A 17,133-nucleotide genomic window follows, 5' to 3' on the forward strand; every position below is an offset into this window, starting at 1 on the left:
AGGAGCTTAATAAATTTACATACTAAGCAAAGGAATTTGTGTTGTATAGCATTAACATTATTAGCATTATAGCCGACTTATTTGTTATTTCTTTGACCACTGTTGTATGTTTTTTTATTGAGGCACTTTGAAGTTTTGTATTGATTGTTGTTTTGGTTGTTTGAGATATTTTGTATTAGTTGTTGGAGTGGACTTTTGTATTAGTTGAGGTTTGAACCCTGAACCTTTGGTTTATAAACCGCTGATTCATCTATTGAGCCACGCTGGCATAGAAGATGCAATTGGGAATGTAATACTTAACTCACCTTTTACAATTTAGATGGAAAGTGAAAAATGCTCTTTGGGAGTTTTGAACCCAGAATCTTTGGATTATAAACCCTTGATTCTTCTATTGAGCCACGCTGGCATAGGAGATATAATCGCGAATGTAATAGTTAACTCACCTTTCACAATTTAGATGGAAAGTGAAAAATGCTCTTTGGGAGCTTTGAAGCCAGAACCCTCGGATTTTAAACCCCTGAGTTATCATTTGAGCCATGTTAGCATGGAAGAAGCAATCGGGAATGTAATACTTATCACACCTTTCACAATTTAGATGGAAAGTGAAAAATGCTCTTTGTAAGCTTTGAACCCAGACCTTTGGATTATAAACCCCTGATTCATCTATTGAGCCACACTGGCATAGGAGATGTGAACGGGAATGTAATACTTAGCTCACTTTTCACAATTTAGATGGAAAGTGAAAAATGTTCTTCGGGAGTTTTGAACCCAGAATATTCAGATTATGAACCCCTAATTTATCATTTCAGCCATGGTTTGTACTCCTGACGCATGTGCCATGCTAGCATGCAACATGCAAATGAGAATGTAATGATTAACTGAGAATGTAATACTTCACCCACCTTTGAGAATTTAGACGGAGAGTGATTTTTTTCCTTCTGGAGTTTTGGTCCTTAAACGTTCTGTTTATAAACCCTTGATTCATCATTTGAGCCATGGTTTGTACTCCTGACTCACATGCCATGCTAGCATGGAAGGTGGAATTGAGAATGTAACTAGAAAAAGTGCTCCTCGGAGCACAGGTCTCCTCCAGGTCACGTCGGTTATTGTGGCCTCCTGGTGGCGCTATAACAGGCCAATGTGAAAAGGGTGGCATTTCTTCCTCGGCCTAGTGGGAATGAGCGTGCATTCATGATTTGAGGCATTTTGTTGCAAAAATGTGTTTTGCTAAATTAGACCTGCTGGTGGCGCTATAACAGGCCAATGTGAAAAGGGTGGCATTTCTTCCTTGGCCTAGTGGGAATGTGCGTGCAAATTTTCACGGAAATCACACGCTGCGTTCATGATTTGAGACATTTTGTTCAAAACGGACCAATCCTGCCAACTTTGGAAGCCAACCTTAGCCAATCAGGATGGAATATGAAATATCGGACAGATCAGTCTTGATCACATGACTATAGAGATACTGTGTACCGATTTGCGTGATGTTTAGCTAAAATCTGTAGGAGTAATATCCAAAAATGTGTTTTGCACAAATCGGCCTCCTGGTGGCGCTATAACAGGCCCATGTGAAACATTTTGGGCAGAGGTTCTGCTGTGGCATCCAGGGAGTGTGTGTGTGCAGTTTCACAGCAACCGGGCCAACGGTAGCGGAGATTAGCTGGTAACAGACAGAAGGACGGACGGACGGACGGACGGACGGACGGACGGACGGACACACGGACAGGGGGTAAAACATACTCTCTCGCCATGCCTTTCGGCCTGGCGGAGACAATAATTAACTAAGAATGTGATACTTAACCCACCTTTTAGAATTTAGATGGAGAGTGAAAAAGTTCTTTAGGAGTTTTGAACCTTTAACCAACGGTTCATAAATCACTGATTTATCTCACATTCTAGGTGGCATGGAAGATGCAGTAGAGAATGTATTACTTCACCCACCTTCGAGAATTTAGACGGAGGGTGAATGTTTTTCTTCTGGAGTTTTGGCCCTTAAACTTTCTGTTTATAAACCACTGATTTAATATTTGAGCCACAGTGGCATTGAAGATGCAACCGAGAATGTAATATTTAACCCCCCTTTTAGAATTTAGATAGAGTGATGATAATGTTCTTCATGAGGTTTGATCCCTGAACCTTTTATTTATAAAACCCTGAATAATACCTTGAGCCACACGAACATGGAAAACTCACGTAAGAATGCAATACTTAAACAACCTCTTCGATTTTAGATTGAGAGTGAAAAACTATATTAAGGAGTTTCAAACTCTAAAGGTCCTTACACACCGGGGCGATTTTTTCCATGCGAATAATACGTTTTTTTTAAAAACCTTATAAAGTCAATGCAAGCTTCCACACCAGTTTCGCGGAGCAAAAAAAGCGTCTTTTAATTATTCGGAACGAGTCCGAATTTTGCGTATATTCGTATATTCGCCGGTGTGTAACCGCCTTTAACCTTCAGCTTATGAATCCCTGGTATATCTCCTGAGCCACACTGATATGGAAGATGCAACTCTATTTAATGACTATACGATATGACAATAACGGATTTGTATTTTGATGACATTAAACATCCCTCTGTTTGCTCTCAATGAAAGAGTAAATCTGGGTGCAGAAAAAAATGTTCCAACAGATGTTTTTTTTTAACAATAACTGTTGTGTTTTCTTGTTGTGTTCCTTGTTTCTTAGTTATACTTGGTATTTTACAATACAGTTGTGTTTCTTTACATATTTTAGAAATATATCTTCTTAGTTCTAGTTTTAATTTACACTTGTGTACCTTTTGTTTTGTAGTGATGTCTGAGTGTTTCCTGTTTGCTGCTACCTGTCTTGTCTCACCATGTCATTTACAAATGTTGTTCACCTGTGTCTTGTTTAGCCCTAGCCAATCGTGTGTTGATTGTCCATAGATAAGCACCTGTGTCTCCACTGTGTTTCTGTTTGCCCTTCACTGCCAGTCTGTTTGTTGTATGTAGTTGTCTGTGAGTATCTTAGTGTTTGATCTAGTCTCCTTGATTCGGTGTATGTAGGCTTTCTTCTTGTGCTTTTACAAGTGAAACTTGCAAGTGCCCTCCTATAGCCCTACTCGTGCTCCTTGTGTTCCCTGGTTTTTGTCATAATAAAAACAAGAAAACTCCTTGTATCTGAACTAGTCTGCCTTGGTCTTTCTGTCCTGCACTCCCTCCTGACTCGCATAGTGACAGCAGTCTTCATTACTTTTGGAGTCTCTCATTCTCCCCTCTCACATTTGGGCTTGTTTGTCTTTTGGTTTGCATCCATCATCCAACTCCTTACTTCTAAGACATTTTAATTTCAATGACCCCCATATCTCTGAGAGTGTACAAATGGACCATTAGGGGTCCATTTGGTTCCATTTTGTACACTCAGGAGTGTAAGGAAAAATGACCCTCAAGAAACCATGAGGGTCCCCTGGACCCCACTTTGAAAACCACTGCTTTATACACATCCACTACAGATTCTGCAGACTCACTCATAAACAATTAGTTAATTAGTCTTTGTCTTTATATTCATAATCAATTCTGTGTTTTAGTGTATTGCTCTTATTTTGTTTGAACTCTGAGCCAGGTTCACACTCTTGATTAAAGCTGCTAGTTTTGGTCTTCTGAAATTGATAAATGACTAAGATATGACAATAACGAATATGTGTTTTGATAACATTAAACATCCCTCTGTTTGCTCTCCAACCATCTGTTGCATGTTTTTTTTTTTCAAAAGATGGTTTTTAACAATAACCTAAAGCTCAAAAAAGTTGTGTCATAATGAACCCTGATCATCAGTGAATCTAGTAGATTCAGTCATTCTGTCAGGGGGAGAGGTGTTTGCTGTAGACTTTCAACTTTTGACCTGCCACCTCTCCCTTAAACTTCAAATATTACCTCGAGTTTCTAATTAGTGTGAAAAGCCTGGTGGCGCAAGAGAAAAGGAGAGGCCTCGCAGGTGGAAGGTTGGGGGTTTGAATCTTGGGCCTGGTAAATCTCTATCTTTGCTCTTTTTAAGGCGAGGAGCGTGGAATCAGCCCGCCTTCCTCCTCCCGCCCTCTTTTAGCTCCGGTAGGAGGGGGAGGAGCATGGGTAAAGCCCACCTCCAGTGGGAGGAGCTTAATACATTTACATACTAAGCAAAGTAATTTGTGTTGTATGTCATTGACATTATTAGAATTATAGTAAACTTATTTGTTATTTTTTTGACCACTGTTTTATGTTTTTTTATTGAGGCACTTTGAAGCTTTGTATTGATTGTTGTTTTGGTTGTTTGAGATATTTTGTATTAGTGGACTTTTGTATTAGTTGAGTTTTGAACCCTGAACCTTTGGTTTATAAACCGCTGATTCATCTATTGAGCCACGCTGGCATAGAAGATACAATTGGGAATGTAATACTTAACTCACCTTTTACAATTTAGATGGAAAGTGAAAAATGCTCTTTGGGAGTTTTGAACCCAGAATCTTTGGATTATAAACCCCTGATTCTTCTATTGAGCCACGCTGGCATAGGACAAGAAATCGGGAATGTAATAGTTAACTCACCTTTCACAATTTAGATGGAAAGTGAAAAATGCTCTTTGGGAGCTTTGAACCCCAGAACCCTCGGATCTGAAACCCCTGAGTTATCATTTGAGCCATGCTAGCATGGAAGAAGCAATCGGGAATGTAATAGTTACAGTAACACACCTTTCACAATTTAGATGGAAAGTGAAAAATGCTCTTTGTAAGCTTTGAACCCAAAACCTTTGAATTATAAACCCCTGATTCATCTATTGAGCCACACTAGCATAGGAGATGTGAACGGGAATGTAATACTTCACTCACTTTTCACAATTTAGATGGAAAGTGAAAAATGTTCTTCAGGAGTTTTGAACCCAGAATACTCAGATTATGAACCCCTGATTTATCATTTCAGCCATGGTTTGTACTCCTGACGCATGTGCCATGCTAGCATCCGACATGCAATTGAGAATGTAATGATTAACTGAGAATGTAATACTTCACCCACCTTTGAGAATTTAGACGGAGAGTGATTTTTTTCCTTCTGGAGTTTTGGTCCTTAAACATTCTGTTTATAAACCCTTGATTCATCATTTGAGCCATGGTTTGTACTCCTGACTCACGTGCCATGCTAGCATGGAAGGTGGAATTGAGAATGTAACTAGAAAAAGTGCTCAACAGGTCTCCGCCAGGTCACGTCGGTTATTGTGGCCTCCTGGTGGCGCTATAACAGGCCAATGTGAAAAGGGTGGGACTATAAATCCCTGTTCAACGTCTCTTTGCAACGTCTTTTTGCAACGCACTCTGAGGTCCTGACTCAGACGTCGTTTGGACGTCCGTTTTATATATATATATATATATATATATATATATATATATATATATATATATATATATATATATACACATACACATACATATACACATATACATATATATCGCATTGTAGATTAGTAGGCGATAATTCCAATATTCACTATACATTCCTCATGTTTAAGCCTAACTGAATTATATATTTATGGACTTGTATATAAATTGTATATATTTTTGGATGACTTGTGCATTTAATTTGTCGGCAATACTTTGCCACGCTTTCTCCCTGGATCCATTTATTGCGGCCATGTTTCCTTTCTTGCTTATTATACATTTTACTTCCTCGTATGATTCCTCGTATGACATCAAATTTCTCTTTTGGGTCTTGAGTCAAGACAGAGTTTCCCGCGGAGACATCAAATTTCTCTTTTGGGCCTTGAGTCTTGGGCCTCAAGGCCCAAAAGAGAAATTTGATGTCTCCGCGGGAGCCTCTGTCGTGATTCAAGACTCTTTTGGGTCTTGAGTCTTGGGACTCAAGACCCAAAAGAGAAATTTGATGTCTCCCCGGTAGCCGGGACCCAAGCCTTACCGCCGCGGGTAACGGCAACCCCCCGGGGACCCCCGTTACTCCCGTGGGCGGCACTGCAGATATATAAATAGATGGATTCCATGTAATCTCAACATTGCATGCATGGCGCATATAGCATTGTAGATTATTAGTAGGCGATATTCACTTAAACTCCTCATGTTTAAGCCTAACAGAATTATATATTTATGGACTATATATATAAATTGTATATATTTTTGGACGACTTTGTATTTAATTTGTCGGCAATACTTTGCCACGATTTCTCCCTGGATTTAATAACAGCGGCCGTGTTTCCTTTTCTGTTAATTATATGTTTAATTTCCTCATATGATTCCATGAGCTGCTGCTGTTCGGCCAACAGAGAAAAACGCTGCTCGGGTTTTGTTCTCCGCCGCCGTGATTGGTCAAGTTGAAGGAATCTGCGCTCGAGTTCATGGTCTTTTATAGAAATACGTCGCCGCCCATTCAGCCTGGCTTCATTATCCTGGCTCGACACAGCCTGGCTTGACAAGGCCTAGCTCGACAAAGTCGCTCCTTTTCAGCCTGGCTTGGCGTTCATGGAACGGAATAAACCAGGCTATACGGACCGACTTTGTCAAGCCTGGATTTGACTTAAGCCGAGGCTTATTTAAAGGTAGGGTAAGTGATATTTTTGGGTTAAAACAAAAAGTATTTTGTTAAAAGGTTAAAGCACTATATTCTGATAGTAATCATTGCTATAGAGTGTTTGTTCAGTAACAGGAGTCTCCCCGTCTCTCCAGGTCTTTAATAAACAGAAAATACATTTTCCGGTAGGTGTCAAAATCTCAGCCAATCAGGAGAAAGTACCCATTTTTAAGCTTCATTTTTATAGTGTTCCAGTTCCAATTTTGCCTGCTCATTTCTTAGTGTCATCACTTCCAATTTCACTTGTTTAATCTATATCCTGATTGAGTTCTCTATCCTGATTGGATAAAATTGGAAATGAAACTGAAACTGAAACGAAAATGCATTTTCTGTTTAATAAAGAGCAGGAGAGACAAGGAGACTCCTTTTACTGAACAAACACTCTATAGCAATGAGTACTATCAGAATATAGAGCTATTTAACACTTATTTTAACCAAAGAAAATCACTTACCCTACCTTTAATTCACCTTATTTAATTCATCTTACTGTGGACACAAATGCTTGCACTTTTTACTTTGAAATGTTTTGCAGTTTTTGATATATTTAACTTTTAAAACTTACATCTGGAAACTTTGGCACCTCGCTGTTCCTTCATACTTTAACCTATAAACTTGATTCACAATAAAAAAAATCCACCTTACTGTGGACATGCATGCTTGAGATTTTTACTTTGAAATAATTTGTAGTTTTTTGAATATTTAACTTTAAGCGCCCAATGCATTGTCAATGGCAATGGCCATTTAAAGGTGAAAAAACATATTAGACCCATGGGGGACAGATGCCGAGTTGCCTATACTGGGATTTCGATCCCATGAACTAATGGTCTGAAGTCAAGAGCTCTTCCGACAGAGCTAACCAAGCACACTGAGATTTGTACATTGACATTACATGAACGTGATGGGTCATTCCCCCAAATTAATTAAAGGCATTTGGCATTTTGACTTTACAAGTGGGCTTATTGTCAGCAACAGCCAAGAACACTGGAGTCTATCCCTATTACAACACTAGACAGACACACATGCTGATTTGCCAATTCCAGGATTCGATCGCATGACCTTTTGTTGTTCAGAGTCAAGAGCTCTTTCAACTGAGCTACTCAGACGTAAGAAACATTGTACATTGACATTGCATGAACGTGATGGGTCATTCCCCCAAAATAATTAAAGGCACATTGGGGACTGGGGCTTGAACATGGAATGTCTGTGCTAGGAGTCTGATCAATAGACCACTACACCATCACTCAGTTACTCTCAACAGATGTCTCTTAGTATTCTTGAAGCGTTCTTTAGTATGTTAGCCTTCAGTTAGTAAAGTTGAAATATGTCAGCATTTAAAGCTGCATCATGTAGCTTAATAAATAAATGAATGTATTTATTTATTACATTATGTTTTTTGTATCATTGCGTTTTTAATGTATTTCGTTGTGGATTTTATTTATTTCATTGTTGTATTTATTTATATATTTTTGGACCATAGGGGTCCCCAGCCAAATACACGTCAATTTGGGGTCCTCGTCCAGTGTAGATACTGTACATGGCCTTCTGTCCAACATTGTAAACAAAAAAAAATGAAGTCATTGCATTATGCTGTCTCAATAGCTTTTCAAATTGACATTGTTACCGTGGTTATCAGGTACGTGCACACAGAGACATGAAAAGGGGCTCGAGCCCCTGCCCTTTTACCCGTCACATGGGTCTTTAATAACGAATACCAGGCTTTCCTCCGAGGTGGAAAGACAGGTGATCCGAGGTTAGTTCAAAACTTGTTGGGTGTGTGACTTTCAGGACATTAAGCACGCAGTGATTTTTGGATTTGTCGAGGTTTCGGGCCTAAAAGTATGGTAATTCTTAATTTAAAAAAATCCAATGGGTGCCTTTTTGAAATTCCAGCCCCTGCCTCTCCAAATCCCTCTGCACGTCCCTGGTGGTTATATAAAAGGTCAGGTGGGTGTTATTTTTGATGCCATGACCCCCCAACGTTACTGTGTGGAAACAAGAGGCCACAGAGGTGTCCACCAATTATCCGCTGCCCTACGGCACCTCCACACATTTAAACACTTTTCTTTTAGTGCTTTCAAGTGTCGTTTCTGAATGCTAGTCTTCAAAACATGCTTCAGAGTAAAGAAGCAGGAGGATTTGAACTCTTGACCTTCGGACCACATAGACAGTGTATTCACACAGTGAGCTACCATGCTGCCTGCTTCAACTCAGTTTTCATTCTGCTTTAACTAACAACAAACAACGATACAAACAAAATACATGTCAAAACTAGAAAAAGTGCTCCTCGGAGCACAGGTCTCCGCCAGGTCAGGTAGGTTATTGTGGCCTCCTGGTGGCGCTATAATAGGCCAATGTTTAAAGGGTGCCATTTGTTCTTAGGCCTTGCACGGCAATCGGACATGCATTCATGGTTTGAGGCATTTTGTGTTTTTAGTTTTTTTTTGCTAAATTAGACCTGCTGGTGGCGCTATAACAGGCCAATGTTAAAAGGGTGGCATTTGTTCCTCAACATAGTGTGAATGTGGGTGCAAAGCTTGACCGCAATCGGACGGTGCGTTCATGATTTGCGGAATTTTGTTCAAAACAAGCCACTACTGCAAACTTGTCAATCTTAGCCAATGAGGATGGAATATGAAAAATCAAACACATCCGTCTGGATCACATGACTATGGAGATCATGTGTACCGATTTGCGTGAAATTTGGATACAATCGGAAGGAGTAATATAAAGAAATGTGTTTTACATAAGTCAGCCTCCTGGTGGCGCTATGAAAGGCAAATGTGAAAAATGCAGGGCAAAGGTTTTTCCTTGACCTCTAGGGAGTGCGCATACAAAGTTTTACACAGATCGGTGCAGTTATAGGTAAAAACATGAATCGGCCTGTTATAGCGCCACCATGAGGCTGATTTGAACATTTTCAAGTGGCATTTCTTCCTCTGCATGGTAGAAATATGCGTGCAAAATTTCACGGAAATTGCATGCTGTGTTCATGATTTGAGGCATTTTGTTGAAAACAAAGCACTCATGCAAACTTTGGAAGCCATTTTTAGCCAATCAGGATGGAATATGAAAAATCGGAAAGACTCTTTTTGTTTAATGACTATAGAGATACTGTGTACCGATTTGCGAGATTTTTGGACAAAATCTGTAGGAGTACTGTCAAAAAATATGTTTTGCACAAATCGGCCTCCTGGTGGCGCTAAAAAAGGCCCATGTGAAAAATTTGGGGCAGAAGTTCGGAATTGGTATCCAGGGAGTGTGTGTGCACAGTTTCGCTGCGATCAAGCCAACGGTGCCAGAGAATAGCTGCGGACAGACAGACGGACGGACAGGGTGCAAAACATACTCTCTCGCCATGCCTTTCGGCCTGGCGGAGTCAATAAATATGCAGTTAAAATGTTTTTTCTCTTTGGCATGTTTTGCTGCTTGTCTAGATGTTTTATTTTTGACCAAGTTATGATAATCAACACCGATAAACATTGTATCCAATGGTTGTCTAGTCTGGACAAAGGCCAATACAATGGCTCAGCTCATAGGCGTACTTTGTAAGAGCCAATGGCAGGTCACGCTTTTCTCCCGTGCCCGCCCACTTGAGTGAACCCAAGTAGGTGAAGGATTGTGAGCCTCCTGTCAAACTGGCCAGTGTCCTCCTATACCTGGACGTCAGAGGGGTCATTTTTTGTACAATAATAATTAATAGTAATTTAATTCATAGGATTTCCACAATGGCATCGACTGCAATGAGGTCACTGTTGCAGAAAAAGGTAAGAAAAATGTATGATAACTAAAACAAACTAATCGCCTCTTGACATCAATGTTTACAAATTGGTGGATTACATGTTGTTGCAGGATATGGTGTGCCAGATTGTTCTGTAAACTACTTTGTTCTTCACTAATGGAGTTGATTTCTTCAGTTACTGAGAATTATTTCACAATGCTTCATCTGTCTGTTCATCGTTTTGGAAGAGGCACTCTATGATTATTTTAACACTGTGAAAGAAGTGCATTTGCAACCAGACAGGCATATATGTATCTCTTTTAATCACTTTTCGGGGTCTTTATCAGTCCACCTGTTAGCGGAACCTCAGCTCCAGAGTCCACGTTCATTATGCATGGTTTGACTTTGACCCCCACAAGTGCAGTCATGACTGTGTCTCATAGTTGCACATTAATCTTGTAAAGGCTGGTTGAAACTGGACAATGCTCTCTTTTGCATTAATGTTTTACATTATCATAAGCTATACAATTCTGATAATGTGTATTGCAACACAACCTGCACTAAGCACCTGCTCTGTCTTTTGTACAGGTCCCACTTCAAGTGGGGCGCATGTGTTACTCCTCTGTGGCGGTGAGTGGATGAAATATTATTAATATTGTCTGTATTGCACAGTTTTGCAACACAACCTGCACTAAGCACCTGCTCTGTCTTTTGTACAGGCCCCACAAGTGAGTTACTCCTCCTCTGTGGTGAGTGGATGACATGTTATTAATATCACTAGTCTCCTCCATCTGTTACATGACACAATGAACCAGAATTATAATGATCAGCTACATACACGATAAGTTATATATATGGTGAAAAGATGCAGATATAATGTATCATCTCTCCTTCCAGCCAACCACTAAGCTGTTCATAGATGGCAAGTTTGTTGAATCCAACACTTCAGAGTGGCTTGATATTCACAATCCTGTAAGTACTTCATCTGGTGTATACCACATAACAGTACACTCACTTTTTAAGGTTATTATGCACTTTCTGATGCAAACTGTTTTCTCTAGGAAAATGGCCTACAGCAGCTTAATTATTAAGTCATTCAACTTTTTCCTGTACAGGTCTATGCAGTGTCAGGGTATAATGTCCTTCATGGGAAAGTTTGGCCGGCAGCCTCTTGGTCATTTTGGTGAAAAGACACACGTCACATACAGTGACCACATTCCAGTCATAAGATTAGTTTTGACTAGGACTTTGAACGTTTGCCATGTACTGTAGTTTACTAAATGTCCCCCTGACCGGCCCCCTGACCGAGGGGTATCTCAGATGAGCATCCTATGGAGTTAACCATTTACATCATTGTTACCAACTTGAAGAAAATGTCCTTTGACAGTAGACAGTAGGTGTCGAAACATCAGTTGGAGATTTTCTTTGCACATTAATGTCTGTAAATTATCAGTGTGCTCCAGTCTTCTCTCTTAGTTGTTTTAATAGTCCTAAGCCTGAGAAGCATTTTGTTGGATGACACCCTATGACCTCCAGTTCATCAAAACATTTCTCACTCAACACTACACTACATTATCTAATATTTATCTAATATTTATTTAGGTGATATGTTATACGTTATGAATCTACCCCCCTTCTTCAGCCTGTCTACATACGTCTCGATGTTTTTCATAATGTCCCATTAAGGCGTTCTATTTTATCTTCTTGGATGCAGGCTACCAATGAGGTAATATCTCGCATACCCAAGGCCACCCAGGAGGAGATGCTGGCGGCTGTGGACTCTTGCTCCAGGGCCTATAAATCCTGGTCCGAGACCTCCATCTTGGCTCGGCAGCAGATCTTTCTGCGCTATCAGCAGATTATCAAGGACAACATTGTAAGTCAGTGAAAGGTTCAACAGCTCATAGTGTAGTTTTAAACCTCACAGAGTTCAGTTAAGACCTTGGTTTTAGGAATGCATGTCATATCTCCTATGTACCTTTTTTAATTGTGTAGTACACTGGATTTCAATGTGGGGTCCAGCGACCCCCAGGTGTTTGTAACACAGAATAGATTGTCTCAGACATAAAACATTTTTTCTTTATAAAATGGGTTTGTGGCCTAATGCATATCAATGTCGGCAAAATGCTTGAGAATCACTGGTGCAGTACATTGCCTAATACTTCTTTCAGGTTCAGCTATCTTTACCTTGCCTGTGTTGATCATAAATTGATAACCTTACCTGACACTGGAGTGTTACTACATACACTGTTGTTGACGTTTTACTTTGATGCGTCAGTTGAGACTTAAATGTGATGAGTTAAGTTGAAAATGTGAGGTTTCCTTGTGTGTTGCAGAAAGAACTCGCCAAGTCAATCACTGTAGAACAGGGCAAGACCCTTGCAGATGCAGAGGGGGATGTGTTCAGGGGATTGCGTAAGTTACTTACCACACACAGACACACACATCCCTGCCTTTCTAAAGACCAACGTATACATACACCCTAAACGTGCTCTGCAGTAATGGGAACAGTTCATCATGTAGAGTCTATTCCAGCACTTTGAATGAGTTTACCTGCTTGTTTCCACCTTCCAGAGACTGGTTTATGTGGAATTATTAACCTACACCCCTGCACATCCACAATCTGTTTTAGTGAAAATGCAAGTGTCCCCTGTGTTTAGCTGTCACATTATGCGATTGCTTGCTTTAGGTGCTCTTTCAATAAGTTGAATGAAGACCTTGTTGTTCTATGTTTTGCCTTTCGGTGGTCTTGATACACATTTATGTTTGTTTTACTGTATGGTTGTATGGTTATTTCCTCCAGAGGTGGTGGAGCACTGCTGCAGCATTACCTCTCTGATGCTTGGGGAGACCCTGCCCTCCGTCACCAAAGACATGGACATCTACTCATACCGCCTGCCCCTTGGGGTGGTCGCCGGCATCGCCCCCTTCAACTTTCCCGCCATGATCCCTCTCTGGATGTTCCCCATGGGCTTGGTGTGTGGTAATACCTACCTCCTGAAGCCATCGGAACGTGTGCCCGCCTGTACCATGCTGCTGGCCAAGATGCTGCAGGATGCTGGTGCGCCAGATGGAACACTTAACATCATCCATGGCCAGCATGATGGTATGAAGTGATCTATTCTTCCTACGTTGCACAACCCTTTCAGCAACCCTTCAATAAAAATTACGTATTTCTGTCGAGTGAAAGGGCCGTGTAGCAAAGTATAAATTACCCGTAAGCTGTAATATCACAAGTTGGAACAGATAATGAAATGAATAATATTAAATGTACCGTAAGTATAAGATAAGTAGTGATGCTAATAGACATTGTGTATCTGCCTTTCTCTCACAGCTGTAAATTTCGTTTGTGATCATCCAGCCATCAAAGCAATCAGCTTTGTTGGCTCTAACCAAGCTGGAGAGTATATCTATGAGAGGGGATCAAAAAATGGAAAGAGGGTTCAGTCTAATATGGTGAGTATGGAAAACCCAAGTCAGAATGTACTATAAGATTTGCATTTCAGATATTACCGTTTTCAGAAATGACCAGAAGGTGGCAGCATTGGCCCACAAATTGTTGTTGGATTTTGTTTTTGCTCTTCCTTATTGCCAACTGTACATATAAAATGAGATACAGAACAGAGATTGGAATTGGGCAACACTGCTGAATTATGGGGAAGCAATTTAATATCTAATCTGAACAACCTATCCTGTTCCTATCCATTCTCTTTTATGCCATTATATATATTCATAATATTGATAACATAAATGCCACAAATATTCACATTCCATTGTGTAATAATTGAAGTCACATGAGTCAATTGAATCATGTGCCGTAGGGAGCCAAGAACCATGGTGTAGTGATGCCTGATGCCAACAAGGAGAATACCCTTAATCAGCTCGTAGGCGCCGCATTCGGGGCGGCAGGACAACGCTGTATGGCCCTTTCTACAGCCATCTTGGTGGGCGAGGCACGCAGCTGGCTTCCGGAGCTGGTGGAGCGTGCCAAGGTTCTGCGCGTGAATGCAGGTACCCCACCCTCTCGCCCCGCCCTACCGTTCTCTCCCTCTCTCCTAGGCCCCCATTCATCCCCGGGGGCCTTCGGTTTGGCCCTCTTAGGGCCACCCACGCCGGCCTAACCACACCTCTCGCCTTGCGCCCTACTATAACTTTGCATTGGAGTCAGCTGGGACTGAGAGCATGTTCAGTCAGTCATGCTGCAAGTTTGTGGCCAAATCCGCAGCCCTGAGCTAAATAGTGACTCGGAGCATCAAATCTTTTGAGAAAGCAAGTTGATGTGGAAGAAAAGAATGAATAATCTCCCCCTTGTTTGCAGCGATATGCACTCTAATTTGTGCGACTGCACAGGAAACCTCTAAACAGCCATTTTGGAGGGAGTGTCTTGGAGTGCCCCTCGCCCTGGCTTTTGTGTGTTTGTGGCTGGAAGAGTATTTGTAGTGTCTGTACTGTACATGCATAATGTAAACCTCTAACCGGTTGTTTTCGGGGACCCTGTCAGGGGACCAGCCTGGCGCAGATGTGGGGCCTTTGATCTCTCCCCAGGCTAAAGAGAGAGTCAACGGCCTGATCCAGAGTGGCGTGGACGAGGGAGCGACGGTACTCCTTGACGGTAGGAACGTACACGTCAAGGGTTACGAGAACGGCAACTTTGTTGGACCCACAATCATCAGCAAAGTCACAGTATGTGTATTAATGTCTATGTTGATTCAATTATTAACAACACCTACCGTGTATTTACCCCAATGACATAAAATAGTAAATGCCCAAATGGTGAATCACGTCATGAGGTCTGACCACAGGTGTCCTCCTTTGTTTTGTTTCCCCCCCCCCAGCCCCAGATGAAGTGTTACACTGAGGAGATCTTTGGGCCGGTGTTGGTCGTCCTAGAGGCAGACACATTGGATGATGCCATCAGTATGGTCAACAATAACCCCTATGGCAACGGAACAGCCATCTTCACCACAAATGGTGCCACCGCACGCAAATACACTCATGAGGTGGACGTGGGCCAGGTGAGTGACTAGAATCTCCTTGTTTTGTGTTTTCTTGTTTTAGGAGAACGGTTACATTCACAGCCCGCTGTCAATGTCTATACAGCATTTTAAACAAGGAGTCACACTTCTGTTTGAAAATGTACACACACGTGTACACACACACACACACACACACACACACACACACACACACACACACACACACACACACACACACACACACACACACACACACACACACACACACACACACACACACACACACACACACACACACACACACACACACACACACACACACACAATTATTTTCCATGGCAAGTATAGCCTTGTTTGCTCCAGAGTTAAAATATACACTTTGGTGCCCCCTTTCCATCCCGTGGGGTCTACAAATAGCCTCAGTAAATATGTATCTGTTCAATAAAAACACGGGGGACAAGACTTTTCCTGGTAGAATTAGAGGAGGGGGGAATCTTAAATTAAACTCAAAAGGGATTCCTTGGAACCTGTTAAACTTTTAAGCATAAATATTGTATGACCAGCCTGTTTGTTTGCTTGCGGGGCCCAGTTATGGCCCTGTGTTTGCTGTTCACATGTCGGGGAATGCTGCAGGCCATGTGCTGGACTCCTTTCCAAACCTCCATGCAGCAAACACCTTTTATTCCCCCCCCTCCCTCCCATATACCTTGGCCAAAAGGTCTGACTCCAGTGTGTCCAGAATTACACCCGCAGTTTCAAACATTCTAAACCAGTGCATGCTCATTTCCACTGCCTTCAAAAGAAACATGTTTTGTTATTGTTTAGTTATTCCTCTCCCTTTCATAAGCAAATGAACAAAACACTGTCAAAACTGAGAACAAATCAGTTCTTAGGTTAGTTTTAAAGATAAGTATAGGGTCTGTCAGGTATCATATTTACATACTCATCCGAAGGCTTAGATCCAGGCCGCTATTGTGTAAAGCTTGCGCTCATGCAGATGACTGGTTGCGTTTTGCAGATTGGAGTGAATGTTCCCATCCCTGTTCCACTGCCCATGTTCTCCTTCACTGGATCCAGAGGGTCCTTCAGAGGTGACACCAACTTCTATGGAAAAGCAGTAAGTAGCAAATGAACAAGTGCCTTGGAATTAAGGTTTACTAAACTGTCAAATGTGTGAACATAATCTATATAGCTAATTTGTGACAGTGTCGATCAGTGTTAAAACATTTGGATTACATTCAATACCTGTTCTGAACATGGCGCTTTGCTATCTTATTCTACAATACCCAGAATTCACTGCAAAAGCGTAATACTCTCCATTCCATTCCCCCTGGTGACGCAGGGAAGAATGGCTGTAGTGATTGATAAATGTAGTGTAAGTGTTGATGTAAATGTTCTTTCCTCTGCAGGGCATCCAGTTTTACACACAGATAAAAACTGTTACTTCACAATGGAAAGCTGAAGATGCCACGTTGAAAACTCCTGCCGTTACCATGCCCACCATGGGACGCTAAGCCCCAACTGTGTGTTGTGAATAGATTTTTTTTTAACTACTGTGCAGTCCCACTAGCTCAAGGGACGTTGCCAACCCTCCTCCTCTCAATGAGACAAGCCTTAATGTTTAGAGATTGTCTTCTTGACACATTTTAATGGTACATTGAAAGTCAACCATTATAAAGCTGTAGATGGATAAATATAATTTCTCTCCTGTGCAGATTTTCTACTAATGAATGATGTGTACAGAATGTTCCTAATGTGTAGACATGTGTCAAGATCTTGACTATGCATACAACCTGTATAACGGAAACAATGCAATCTATTAACAAAGCTAAGAAAAACGTTGTTTGTTATCCTTCCAACACAATGC

The 17,133-nt window shown here is 41.2% G+C and overlaps 1 protein-coding gene across 1 annotated transcript; it reads left to right on the forward strand.

Moving 5' to 3' along the window:
- Positions 1-10,297: 10,297 nt before the first annotated feature.
- Positions 10,298-16,811, forward strand: LOC308074987 (methylmalonate-semialdehyde/malonate-semialdehyde dehydrogenase [acylating], mitochondrial-like; the record flags this gene model as incomplete). Its single annotated transcript, XM_080414557.1, has 12 exons — positions 10,298-10,336; positions 10,879-10,920; positions 11,188-11,262; positions 12,005-12,166; positions 12,627-12,705; positions 13,094-13,396; positions 13,625-13,746; positions 14,112-14,301; positions 14,792-14,973; positions 15,126-15,305; positions 16,285-16,383; positions 16,676-16,811. 12 exons carry the CDS (start codon positions 10,298-10,300, stop codon positions 16,778-16,780), a joined length of 1,578 nt encoding a protein of 525 aa, XP_080270683.1. The 3' UTR covers positions 16,781-16,811.
- Positions 16,812-17,133: the final 322 nt, after the last annotated feature.

Source organism: Gymnoscopelus braueri, assembly GCF_963280865.1.
Source record: "Gymnoscopelus braueri genome assembly, chromosome: 19".
Taxonomy (NCBI): domain Eukaryota; kingdom Metazoa; phylum Chordata; class Actinopteri; order Myctophiformes; family Myctophidae; genus Gymnoscopelus; species Gymnoscopelus braueri.